The 14,144-nt window shown below is 44.4% G+C and overlaps 1 protein-coding gene across 1 annotated transcript; it reads left to right on the top strand.

The window, feature by feature from the left end:
* The first annotated feature begins 4,121 nt into the window (after nt 1–4,121).
* Nucleotides 4,122–4,415, top strand: LOC133070778 (10 kDa heat shock protein, mitochondrial-like). Its single transcript, XM_061163177.1, has one exon. The coding sequence runs from the start codon at nt 4,122–4,124 to the stop codon at nt 4,413–4,415; it is 294 nt and encodes a 97-aa protein (XP_061019160.1).
* The last annotated feature ends 9,729 nt before the right edge of the window (nt 4,416–14,144 follow it).

The raw sequence follows: 14,144 nt of genomic DNA, 5'->3' as shown, positions 1-14,144 counted from the left end.
TTCCAAATGTGCTTCCATTGCAGGGGCTGAGGGTTCCATCCCAGGAAACTAAGATCCACATGCCAGTGAAGCCCGGCAGATAAAAATAAACAGAAATAAAGTATTATAAATGTCCCATCACTTCATGACGAACAGATGGGGGAAAAGTGGAAACAATGAGAGATTTTCTTTTCTTGGGCTTCAAAATCAAATGTGAAAATTAGCCAATCAAAACAGTGGTACATAACAGAATGCTATGAAGCTATGAAGGAAAGTGAGGTGGACATATTTGTACTAACTCATTATAATCCCGTAAACGTTATCATTACAGTGCTGCTAGTTTCCCAGGTGGCTCAGTGGTAAAGTATCTGCCTGGTAAAACTCTAAGTTCTGTGTGTACTTGTGTATGTATATAACATGTATAGGATGGGAGGGATGCACACCCAAGTGCTGACAATTGTTTCCTTAGAGGAGGAGCGTGGGGGCTGTGGCCCCCACATAGTGTGAAGGAAGGTTTGGGGCTGTAGATTGTATAATAAAAATACAAATATAAATATTTAGAAATGTTGTTCAGTCGTTAAGTCCTGTCCAGCTCTTTGCAATCCCATGGACTGTAGCATGCCAGGCTTCCCTGTCCTTTACTATCTCATGTCCATTTAGTCAGTGATGCCATCCAACCATCTCATCCTCTGTTGCCCCCTTCTCCTCTTGCCCTCAATCTTTCCCAGCATAAGGGTCTTTTCCAATGAGTCAGCTCTTTGCATCAGGTAGCCAAAGTATTGGAGCTTCAGCTTCAGTAATAGTCCTTCCAATGACTATTCAGGGTTGATTTCTTTTAGGATGGACTGGTCTGATCTCCTTGCTGTCTATGGGACTCTCAAGAGCCCTCCAGCACCACAGTTCGAAAGCATCAGTTCTTCAGCGCTCAGCCTTTTTTATGGTCCAACTCTTACATCCATACATGACTACTGGAAAAACCATCAGTTCAGTTCAGTTCATTTGCTCAGTCGTGTCCAGCTCTTTGCAACCCCATGGACTGCAGCACGCCAGGCATCCCTGTCCATCACCAGTTCCTGGAGCTTGCACAAACTCATGTCCATCAAGTCCGTGATGCCATCCAACCATCTCATCCTCTGTTGTCCCCTTCTCCTCCTTGCGGAAAAACCATAGCTTTTACTATATGGACTTTGGGGGGCAAAGTGATGTCTTTGTTTTTACCATACTATCTAGGTTTGTCAAAGCTTTTCCTCCAAGGAGCAAGTGTCTTTTAATTTTGTGGCTACAGTCACCATCCACAGTTATTTTGGAGCCCAAGAAAATAAAATCTGCCCCTGTTTCCACTTTTCCCCCATCTATTTGCCATGAAGTGATGGGACTGAATGCTATGATCTTAGTTTTTTGAATGTTGAGTTTTAAGCCAGTTTTTTCACTCTCCTCTTTTACCTTCATAAAGAGGCTCTTTAGTGCCTGTTTGCTTTCTGCCATTAGAGTGATATCATCTGCTATCTGAGGTTGTTGATATTTCTTCCAGCAACCTTGATTCCAGCTTGTGATTCATCTAGCCCTGCATTTTGCATGGTGTACTTTGCATATAAGTTAAATAAGCAGGGTGACAATATACAGCCTTGATGTACTCTTTTCCCAAATTTGAACCAGTCTGTTGTTCCGTGTCTGGTTCTAACTGTTGCTTCTTGACCGGCATACAGGTTTCTCAGGAGGCAGGTAGGGGTATAGTGCATAAATATATATATTTACAAATATTTATAAATTAGTATATTTAGTACATAAAGGCTTTAAATATGCTATCTGTAAGGTCCATGTGTGGGTCTAGAAGCAACAGTTAGAACCCTGTGTGGAACAACTGATTGGTTCAAGATGGAGAAAGTAGTACGACAGGGCTGTCTGCTGTTCCCCTGTGTGTTTAACCTATATGCTGAGCACACCATGAGAAGTGCTGGGCTGGATGAGTTATAAGATGGAATCAAGATAGGTGGGAGAAACATCAACAACCTCAGATACGCGATGATTCCACTCTAATCTTTGGCAGAAAGCAAAGAGGAACTAAAGAGCCTCTTGATGAGGGTGAAGGAGAAGAGTGAAAGAGCCAGCTTAAGTCTAAATATTAAAGCAACTAAGATCATGGCATCTGGCCCCATTACTGCATGGCAAATAGAAGGGGAAAAGGTGGAAGCAGTGACAGATGTCTACTTCTTGGACTCCAAAATCACTGCAGAAGGTGACTGCAACCATAAAATCAGAAGGCTTTGTTTCTTGGCAGGAAAGCGATGACAAACCTAGACAGTGTGTTGAAAAGCAGAGACATTACTCTGCTGACAAAGATCCATATAGTCAAGGCTATGGTCTTCCCAGTGGTTACGTATGGTTATAAGAGCTGGACTGTAAAGAAGGCTGAACGCCAAAGAATTGATGCCTTCAAACTGTGCTGGAGAAGACTCCTGAAAGTTCCCTGGACAGCAAGGAGATTAAACCAGTCAATCTTAAGGGAGGTCAACCCTGAATATTCACTGGAAGAACTGATGCTGAAGCTGAAGCTCCAGTATTTTGGTCATCTGATTTGAACAGACGACTCATTGGAAAAGTCCCTGTTGCTGGGAAAGATTAAGGGCAGAAGGATAAGAGGGTGTCAGAGGATAAGATGGCTGGACAGCATTACTGATGCAATAAACATGAACTTGGGCAAACTCTGGGAGATGATGAGGGACAGGGAGGCCTGGCATGCTGCAGTCCAAGGGGTTGCAGAGAGTCGGACACGACTGGGTGACTAAACAACAGCAAAGGTCCATAACTAAAAATATAGAAAAAAATTAAAATGTTAGTAAAAGTGGTTTTCTTTAGGTAGATAAGACTATGGCAGTTTTTTTCTCATGCTATTGCTTTTATTTCACAATTTTAAAAATGCTATATTTCTTTGCATCCAGGAGTTCAAATTTTTAAATCTCTGAAATTGGGACACATCCTATAATTATAACTGGAAGTGTTTTTCTTCTTAATGGTACATAAAATGATGTGCTTAATCATTGATGGCATTTCTAGACTTGGTGAAACATGGTAAATAGAAAAAAAATAAGAAAATTTGTTAAATCTGTAGCCCCCAGATATCCTGTCTTTTCCACTTCACCACTTTGCTGAATCTTAAAGACACAGTTAGCCCAAAATACATAATAATTTTGTGTGGTATTTGGGCTAACCAGTATTACCACACTAACTGGTATGGTATTTGGGTAACCAGTTTCCATTAAATTAACAAGAATGCAGAATCAGTAAGACTTGATTTCCTTTGCTCAGTGTGCTAGCATCTGCAAAACAGACTGTGACGTGGACTAAAGGCGGGGGAGATGGTAGAGCACAGTTCTTATCTGTGACCATCTCACAGCAGGCGAGAAAGCAGAAGAGAGGGGACGCATGACCAGATCTATTGCTTCTGGGACTTCAGACCTAGAGAGGCCAACTTGTGGAAAGAGAAAAAAGCCTCAGAGGTGGGGCAGGATGAGAGCACAAGCTCTCCTTGCCTGTTCAGGTGGCTCTGCTCTGGGCACCTTAAGTACTTCCTCTAAGAGAGTTAGGGACAGCCCCCTGTGGCCAAGGCCCATGGGTGTCACCTTCGTCTCTGGGACGTTCCGGAGGCATTCACAAAATAAATGAGGATGAGATGATGACAAGTAGATACTGAAACAAAGGATTGGAAGGAGATGGTGGTATATACCGGGAGGGAAGGGGGACACAGGCTATTGAGTGCAGAGGTTGTCTCTGCAAACTGTGATTGGAATTTTCTCCCTCCTCTTTTACTTCCTGGTGTGGTCAGACCTGCCAGACAGGTTCTCCACAGTCAAGAGGAAGAAGCAGAGGGTGGAGAGAGGAGAGGCACCCCAACTTTTGGTGATAACCAAAAGTTATCACACTGGGTGTGGCAACACAAACTTGAGTTCTAATCCTAGCTTTGCCCCTCATTACTGTTAAATCAGTCTTCTCTGGGCTTGTTTTCTTAGTGATCAAATGGAGCTAATCTTATTTTCCTCTGTGTTTGTCTTAATAAGGGTTGGACCAAGAAAAATCTTTATGCTAATGTTATAGATAAGAGTAGCCTTGTGGAGAGAATGAACTAAACTACAGTGGTGGGAGTCATGGCAGGACAGGCATTTAGGAAGTTTCTTTCCTTCTTTGTCCAAGTATTAGTTAAAAAGAGTGCAGCAGAAACTAGCCAGTGGCGGCATTATACTTCCATAAAAAAATTGCAAGGAAAAGTATTGCAAGCAACAGTAGTAGTTGCTGGATTGGGTTCTAAGGGAAGGGGTAGAGAGATTAAATCAGTTACTAAGAAAGTTGGAGATAAATTTCTTCTCCCAGAATATGGAGGCACCAAAGTAGTTCTAGTCAACAAAGATTATTTTTCATTTAGACGTGGTGACATTCTTTAAAAGTACGTGCTAAGTCACCTCTGACTCTCTGCGACCCTTTGGACCGCAGTCCACCAGGTTCCTCTGTCCATGGGATTCTCCAGGAAAGAATACTGGAGTGGGTTGCCATGTCCTCCCCCAGGGGATCTTCCCCACCCGGGGATTGAACCCATGTCTCTTGTGCCTCCTGCATTGGTAGGTGGGTTCTTTATCACTAGCACCACCTGGGAAGCCTATAGACCGAAATAAATCACTATTGAAATGGCATCTGCCCATTCCACTGAAATATTTCATCATGTAAGTAACTTCCACGTCTCTCTTTTATAATAAACTAATGCTATCACCCTGATGTGGAGAGCATCTCCAAGACTACCCCAAGTTCAATGACTTGTGTGGGGCTCACAGGATTCAGCACGTAGCTGTGCTCAAGGCTGTAATTTATTATTGCTGGAGGATCCAAGCCAGACAGCTAAGGGGAAAGGCACAGGGTGATAGCTGGAGGAGACCAGGTCCAGGCTTCCAAGAATCACCTCCTAGTGGAGTCACGTAGGATGCACTTGGCTTCTCCAGTGACACGCAGTGACAGCACATGTGAAATGTTGTCCATCGGGGAAGCTCATTAGAGACGCAAGGCTTTTATTGAGGGCTGGTCACAGAGGCACTTCCTGCCCAACGCATAGCAAAATTCCAGCCTCTCACAAGGAAACAGGTATTCAATGTGAACCCCATTTCGTGTGTGAATAGTTCAGGCACAGTCACTCATCAACTCTGGGAATGGCAGGAACAACCTCCAAACCCGACTTCCCAGACAGCAGCCCTGGCCTAAGCTTCTCAGCAGGCGTCTCTCCGGATGGCGGTCTCTGGCCTGCTACGGCTGGTTTGCACAGCCTGCTTGTTCCTTGCTCCCCAGGAAAAGAGTAAGAAATCACTGGCATTGATACAGGTTTGGAAAATGCCCAAACCCTCTGAGCACGTGGACAAGGGACCCAGTGTTTCCCACAAATGTTCCAATGCCCACGTCCCTGTGCGCCAAGTGTGGCACTTCTTTTCATCTGTTTCAATAATTGGATTTAAGCAGAGATTAGGCACCGTGTCAGCCAAGAACTTCTTTGGCGGTGTGGGTGGCAGCTCTTTTGAGGGATTCCAGGCCTGCCTGGGGACTAGAAAGTCACCTCTGGAAGGGGGTTCAGTCAGCTACCCTGACACTGTCTTGATGGTTAACTGGCTTCCAGCCTATTCGAGGCTTCCAGAATATCGCCAAGAGGAGGTCGTTCTTCTTGTATTCTTCAAGGTTTCGGGATGCTTATATTGGAACCTAGGCCCCAAGAAGTCCAGCTTTGGAGTTGTGTCACATTAAAAGAAACAGTTCAGTAAAGAAAATGCAGTTAAAATGAATTCTGATCTTTATTTGCATTTTTCAAAGAACATTAAAAACCATAGATTTATTGCCTTCAGTGATAATGTCTTAAAATTTATTTCCGCTCATATTTTTTAAACATTTCACTTATAATTTTTAATTAAAAAATTTTTTTGGTGCTGAAATCTGGGATAAACGTTTTGTTTTAGAACAGTTTTCAGTTTACAGAAAAGTTGTACCGATAATACTGAGATTAATATATGTGTGCATGGCACTGTGCGCGCTCAGTCTTGCCCGACTCGTCGGGACATCATGGACGGACATCATGGACTGCAGCCTGCCAGGCTCCTCTATCCCTGGGATTCTCCAGGCAAGAGTGCTGGAGTGGGTTGCCTTGCCCTCCTCCAGGGTATCTTCCCGACCCAGAGATTGAACCCAGGTCTCCTGCATTACAGGTGGCTTCTTTACCACTGAGCCACCGGGGAAGCCCCAGATTACTATATATTCCTCACCCGATTTCTCCTATTATTAACATCTTATATCACAATAGTAAACTTGTCATAACTAAAAAATGAACTAAAAAGGAACCAATGTTGATATATTAGTAACTGAAGTCCATATTTAATTCAGATTTCTATAATTTTTACCTAATTCTTTTTGTTTCGGGTTTCTAGTGAGGATAACCTATTTAGTCAATGTGTGTCCTTAGGGTCGTCTTGGCTCTACTTTCCATGATTTTGATCACCTTAACAGTTTTGAGGAGTGGTGGCCAGGTATTCTAGAAACTGCCCTTCGGTTAGGGTTTGTCTGATGTTTTTCTCATGATAAGACTGGGTTATGCATTTAGGGGGAGGAAGACCACAGAGGTCAAGTGCAGTTCTCATCACATCTTACGAAACCTTGCCCATCTGGCTGAGGTTGTGTTTGTTGTAAAGACACCCCCCCACCCCCTTTTCTGTACTGTTCTCTTTGGATAGAAGTCACGATGCATGGCCCATGCCTAAAGAGTGGAGGGTTATGCTCCACTCTCTTGAGGGCAAAGTATCTATATAAATTATGTAGAATTTTCCTCGGGAAATCTATTTACTCGCATCTATTTAGTTATTCAGTCATGTATTTACATTGGCACTGACTCCCTCGTATTTTGGGAAACTATGTCTCTCATTCATCTGGCACGGGTTCTCATATCTCTTTCTACTCTTCCTTACAAATAACTTTTCCATTATTTTCATTTTCTCTCTTCTTTCCTTTTCACTTCCATTAACCTGTTTTCCCACCCCCTTAATCTCCCTCTGTCTCTCATCTCATTCCTTTCCTTGAATCTCCTACCCAATTTCTCCAGTTGTCTTCCTGATTGGTCAATTGGTTACTCTGCATACCAAATAAAGTATCTGGAAAATAAAGTATAAATAAAATAAAATATCTAGAAAACAGGAGGAAGGGAAGCGGGGAATGCTCATTAGTCAACATCAGAATAGTTTAGCAGTCAAGGGGGCAGAAAGAGGCTATGAATATTTCAAGCACTGATTATTTTATCCATCTTGTATGCATATATGTGGAAATGTTTTCTAGAGAGCTTGTGTCAGGGTTGGTGCTGAGAACCATACATGTAGTATCTCACTCAACCTCACAACAACCTCATCATGCTTATTTCAGAGCTGATACATCTAAGCCTCAGAGAAATTACCTGCTCAATGTCAAGTCAAATGGCAAAGCTGGGGTTTTAAGCCACAATTGACTCCAAATCTGATTGTGCTCATAGGAAGAACTGAGATGTATTTATAATCCTGGTCCCCTAGGAAATGAAACATACTTATACTTCTAAAAACACCAGTGTGGAGTACATGTTCACAGTCTCAGAGAGTCTCAGCTCAGAGCTCTTTGGCTCTGTCTGAATCTGTAGGTACACCTTAATTACAGTCTCGCTCTTTTCCTCCATTGAGCTGGTACCTCAGTTTTCACCTCCTGCAAAGCAGACTCCAGAGTGTTTTAGTCTTTTTTCTTCTGTGAGTTACTGTGGAGAAAACTGTTAAGGACTCTGGATTCGTTTTCTCTTGCTGTGTCACAGGTGACCACAAACAGAGGCTTAAAGCAATACCCACTGCTTAGCTCCCGGTTCTGTAGATTTGGGTGATGGCTCTCTGTTCAGGGACTTGATGGCCAGGCTGCCTTCCTTTCTGGAGGCTTCAGGGAAGAATTGGCTTCCAAGCTCATCCAAGTTGTTGACAGAATTCAGTTCCTCGCAGACTGAGACCTCTGTTCACAGGAGGACTTTTGCCTGGGAGATGCTCTCAGCTTCTAGACCGCCCTCCACCCCCGCCACAGTTTTTCTTCGTGTAGCTCCCTCCAGATACTCTCATGCTTTGAATCTCTTCCCTCCTCTGCCTCTGACTTTGAGACCCAGATTTAAAGACCTCATGTGATTGGTTAGGCCCACCCAAATAATGTACCCGGCCCCCTTTTTCTTTGGCCACATCATGTAGCATGCAGGATATTTCACTGACCAGGGATCAAGTCTGGGCCCCCTGCAGTGGAAGCACGGAGTCCCTCCTATCCACTGGGCCACCAGGGAAGTCCCAATCTCCCCTTCTTAAAGTCAATTGTGACACATAATATAACCTAAAAAAAAAGTGAAAATGTTAGTCGCTCAGTCTGACTCTTTACGAACCCATGGACTGTAGCCCACCAGGCTCCTTCATCCATGGGATTCTCCAGGCAAAAATACTGGAGTGGGTTGCCATTCCCTTCTCCAGGAGATCTTCCCAACCCAGGGATCAAACTCGGGTCTCTTATATTGCAGGCAGATTCTTTACCATCTGAGTTACCAGGGAAGCACAACAGTAATACCCCATCACATTTACAGTCTTAGGTATTACACAGGCTGCGTAAACCACATCTTACAAGTCTGTCTACCACAGCCTCCATTCTTTCATTTATTCACACATCTCATATTTATGGAATGCCTGCCCTGTGCCAGGCATAGTTCTAGGAGTTGGAGATACAATGGTGAACAAGACAAACTTGACCTCTTAAAGCTTACTATGTAGCATAGTAAGACAGATAGTAACCAAGGTAACAAAGAAAACTCCCTGTTGGTGCTGAATGCTCGGCGGAGAATTAAAATGGGCTGGTCTTTAGGAAAGGGCCCTCTGTGGAGGGATTGTTTTAGCTGCTCCGTGAGAAGATAACACAATGAAAAGGTCCATGTGAAGATAATCTAACATCCACAAACCCAAGATAAAAGTCTACATGTTCCAGGGTTCCTTCTAATCATGTTTAACATGCTTCACAGAGAAGCCTTGTTTCAAACCACACCCAAAACCACTATGCACAGTGTCTTACTCATTCTGCTTTCTTGGCTGCAGTTGGTTTGTGTAGCTTTCAGCATAATCTCCCAAGTTCCCCTGCAGTAGCTGGGCTCCATGGCATGCCAACCTTGGCCTGTGTGAGCATGTATTCCATGTCCCATAAACAAGCCCCTGTTTCTCCCTTCAGTTTTCTTCTACAGGCGAGCAGAATATTTTTTAATTCTTTTAAAATTAATTAATTTTTTTATTTTTGGCTGTGCTGGGTCTTCGCTGCTGCAAGGGCTTTTCTCTAGTCGCGGAGAGTGGGGGCGCCTCTTTGTTTCTGCGTGTGGGCTTCTCATTGTGCTGGCTTCTCTTGTTGTGGAGCACAAGCTCGAGGGCACACAGGCTCTAGGTCATATGGGCTCCCAGGCTCTAGCGCACAGGCTCAGTAGTTGTGGAGCACAGACTTAGTTGCTCCTCGGCCTGTGGGATCTTCCTGGACCAGGGATCGAACTCGTGTCTCCTGCATTGACTGGCAGGCGAGTTCCTTCCCACTGAGCCACCAGGGAAGCCCCAAGGCAAGTAGAATGTTAACTGAAGACTCCTGAGTGTAAGATGCATGTTTCCCAATCAATAATAATATATCACCAGGACATGTTTCTGCTAAAAAATATACTCGACTGAATCTGAATTGCAAGTTCCTGCTTTAAATTTGCAGAACTTGAACTTTCAGGGAGGTGAGAACTGCCTGGCATAAGCACAGGGCACTCCACATGTGCCCTGGGCACACCACTGTTTAAAAGCTTCCCAACTCCAGCTGGACATTTTCAAGGTGAGGAACACCAGGCTGTGAGGTTTTGGACCTAGTTTGTTATCATAAAGCATTGGTGCCACCGATTTGCTTTGAAACACACACCAAACACTTTCTGGATGTGACCATGAGCCAGGCACCGTCCAGATACAAAGATGAACAGTCCCAGTCTCTACCTTCATGGGCAATTATAATATAGAAGGCTTGCTTTAACCAACTGTCATTTATTCAAATGACTTTGACTTACTGAGTATTTACTCTGAGTGAGGTACTGTTACTGGTGCAACTGATACAGCAGTTGGACAAAACAGACATAAATCCCTGCCCTCATCAAGCTTATATTCTAGGAAATTCCCTGATGGTCCAGTGGTTAAGACTCCTTGCTCTCACTGCTGAAGGCCTGGAATCGATCCCTTGTCAGGGAACTAAAGTCCCACAGGCCACATGGCACAGTCAAACAAGCAAACAAACAAAAAACTTCCCTTTTAGAGGGGCAGACAGTAAAGAGATAAACTCATAAAATATATCAGGGGTCAAATGGTAGTAAATAAATGTTATGGAGGACATGAAAGACTAGAAGCATGCTAAGAAGTATAGAAAGAAGGGAGGTTATTATTGCTTTAAAGAGGTAAGAGAAGACATCGCTGAAAAGGTGACATTGGCATATAACGTGAGAGGGACGAGGGAAGAGAAGGGGCTCTGTTGGGTCTTGCAGGTCATTATAAGGACTGACTTTCACAGAGTGATCTGGGGGCCTCAAGAGGATCTTGATTAGGAGACTGACACGATCACCTCACTTTTGTTTTGAAAAGGATCCCCCTCCTTGCTTTGTGGAGAAAAACAGGGAGGGGGGCAGATGAAAAGAGCAAGACAAGCCTGCTGGTCATCATACACTCCAGCTCAGAAGTGATGGTGACTCAGACCATCATTGGAGAGCCGTGGAAGTGGTGTGTGTGGGATTTGTTGATGGGCTGATTGGACGTGGGGCTATGACAGAGAAGAGTGGAGTCAAGGATGTCTTTAATGTTTTTGTGGCTTAAGCAACCAGAAAAACAGGGTAATTATTCTCTGGGGGATGGTGAGAAGAAGAGCAGGATGGAGCCAGAGAGACCTGGCGTCTGGTTTGGGGCAGGCTGGTGTACATTGCGTGTCAGACATTTAATGGATGTTTCAAATAGACATCTGGGTGTGAGCTGGGCTTTCAGGAAAAGAGGTCAAGTGCTGGTGATACAGTTTTGTAACTTGACAGCACAGACGTGATTTGTAAAGCTATGAGCTAGTATCTTGGGTGCCTTTGCTGTCAGCTTCTTTGCTGCAAGCATTTTCGCTGCAAATTGGCCATAAGACAATTTTGCCATGAAGGATATAATAACCAGTTGACAGTTTGGGGTTTGACAGTTTGGTTTCAATGAGTTGAAATGCATTAGGCTGGACTGACTGTCCAGTCAGTGACATTACTGATGTCTTTATCGAGCTACCAGGTGATGTCTCTCCTTTACTTTTTGTTCTTTTAGTTTTTTTCCCCCCACTGTTTTTATCTTTTATAGCAAAATTGCCTATGGCCAATTAGTTATGAGGCAAAAATATTTGGGGCAAAAATGCTTGTGGCAAAGATGCTTACAGCAAAAGTATCTAGAACCATGAGCTAGAACCAAGAGATAAAGGCAGTTAGAGGAGGGACAAGGTCCAGGAACTGACCCCCGGGACTTTTCAACCTTAGAGGTCAGAGGGACGAGGAACAGACAGAGAAGTGAGAAGGAAATCAGGAAAGGAGGTTCCTGGAAGTCAAGTGGAGAAAGTCTTTTAGAGAGGATATGGCAGTCATCTCCATATGTGAGAGGAGATGGAATCCAACGCGTTGGTAGGTAAGGGCTGACCCTAGATAGGAGCACCGATGAATGGTAATAGGAGGGAAGGAGTCTGAGCACAGATGAAGGTGGGCAGCAGATGGCGGAGTGCCAAAGTTCTCTAACTTCTCCTCTATTTTCTCTCAGCCATCGATGGAGAGTAGAGAAAGGAGGGCCTGGAGGTTAGAGAGAGGAAAATGTATGAACTGATCATCTAGGAGAGTGAGAGCACGGCCAAGAGAAGTGCAGTAGGATGGGTGAGCAGCAGCATTGGCGCTCGTTGAGGCTTGTGGTCGTGAATTTGAAGTGAGACTTCTCGGCATGGCTGTGCCTTCATCTCCAATCATATGAGGCTGCAGGCAGGAGTAGGTGGAGGGTTGGATTGGCCAGGGTTTGGGGTAAAATAGAGAACTGAGCAGACAATAACTAAATGATGGAGTCCATCTTGGGCCTGGAGGAACTTTCATGGTGGGGGGAAACTCCGTGCTCAATGCAGGGGGCCTGGGTTTGATCCCTGGTCAGGGCACTGGATCCCACATGCTGCAACTAGGGATCCTGCATGCCGTGCCTAAGATTGAGGACCCCACGTGCTGTAGCTGTAGCTGAGACCAGAAGCAGCCAAAATAAATAAATAAGAAGGAAAAAGTTGGGTCTGGAGGAAACAGAGGACATGCGGGATGAGAGCACAGAAAAGAGGTACAATGGATGAATGGATTGCAAATAAATCCCAGTCAAACAGCAGGGTTGTTCCAGTTGGGGTCTGATAGCATTAACCAAACTGCAGGGAGTGGTCAGAAAGTAATATGCTTGAAATCTAGATTTGGGAACTGAGATAGTTAGTGTGACAAGATCTGGATAAAGGTTAGCATACTATGGCCTTGCAGGTTAAATCTGGGCCTGCAGCCTGTTTTTATACAGCCTTGAGATAAGAATGGTTTTTCAAATTAAAAAAGAAAAAAGGCTATTATCCTTTTAGCAAGAACAGTTGCTCCAAGAATTGAAGGTATTTCATGGCCCACAAAATCTAAAATAATTACTACCTGGCCCTTTATAGAAAGAGTGCTGACTCTTGGTCTAGACCCTAGGGTATCAACGGGTGTGTGAGTGGCTGAGGTCAGGTAGAGGACACAATGGTGAAGGCCAGGTGGCCAGGATATCTGCCAGGATCAATTACTTGGGTATAGAGCCCACCAATCATTACAATGGTGGTGTTGGAGAGAGTGACAGGAACCAGAACTAACAGCCAAGGAATGAGGGGGTATGACCTGGGATTGGTAGATGACTGAAGAGAAAGGACCATAGCATGGGGGAAGCACACATGGCCTAGACTGATGTGTGAGCATCAGAAGTGAGAATTTAAGGGAAGAGGGAGACAGGGAAGGAGATACAGAAAGCGTGCTCTGGAATAAAGTTAGTGGGTTGAGCTAGTTGGTCATGGATCCACCTCCAGTTGCCAGTGGTTTGGAGAAACGCAGCCATCCCTTGCCAGGGTTGCAGAAGCTGCAGAGTGCTCACGACTGGCCTGGGTGATGGAGCTAACGGTGACTTGAGCAAAGACCATGGCAAAGGGACAGCCCCGGCTGGCAGAAGAGGCTTTGCAGAGAAAGACTTTGGGTTGAGGCTTGAAGTATTAGCAGGAGTTAGGTAATGATGGTGGTGAGGGGAAAGGGATATATACTGCAGGAAAGCATGGTATCTTTGAACACTGACCTCAGAAAATCATGAATGAACTTGGGCACAGTTGGAGGTCTGGAATCAGTGTAATTAGGAGCTTTGGATGAAGAATATTATTGTTTCTCCTTTAATATTTGCATGTGAAGCTTAGGGATAGTGAACGCTCTATGTAGATGGGTAGATGCTCTATGAGTGAAACATGACATACACTGGCCTTTAAACTTGTTACTGCCCCATGAGTATTATAGGAAAATGTATTCTATGTGTTTACATAAGGATTTATTCATTTCTCTCTCCAACATCTTTTGAGAGCATCTTGCTGCCTGATGCTCTGCCAGGCATTGGGGATACAGTGGTGAACAACATGTGTATGTGGTCCTTCCCCTCTCAGAGCTTAACAGTCTGCAAGCAATTACACTGAAGTATGGTCAGCGCTAAGACAGGATGTTATTGGTGCTCAATGCCTTGGTATCTAAATTAATCTGGGAGCCAGGGAAGAATCCTGGCAGAAGTGACATTTAATGTGAAGGAGAAATAGGTTCTTGTTGCCAGAGTAAGGAATGGGTGGTGGTGAATTTCCAAGTGAAGTGATCGGGTTGGAGGTAGGAGAGGGCTGTTTCAGGCACTGATAGACAGTGAGAGTGGTGAGAGATGGGTCTAGAGAGACAATGGCGGCCTGGGCTGGAGTGGATTCTCTGTCTCCATGTGGCTTTTTTTTTTTGGCTACCGGGTACATCTTATAGGATCTTGGTTCCCTGACCAGGGATTGAA

Source organism: Dama dama, chromosome 15, assembly GCF_033118175.1.
Source record: "Dama dama isolate Ldn47 chromosome 15, ASM3311817v1, whole genome shotgun sequence".
Taxonomy (NCBI): Eukaryota; Metazoa; Chordata; class Mammalia; order Artiodactyla; family Cervidae; genus Dama; species Dama dama.
The sequence above is the reverse complement of the archived record's forward strand: the minus strand, read 5'-3'. Positions and strand labels throughout refer to the sequence as shown.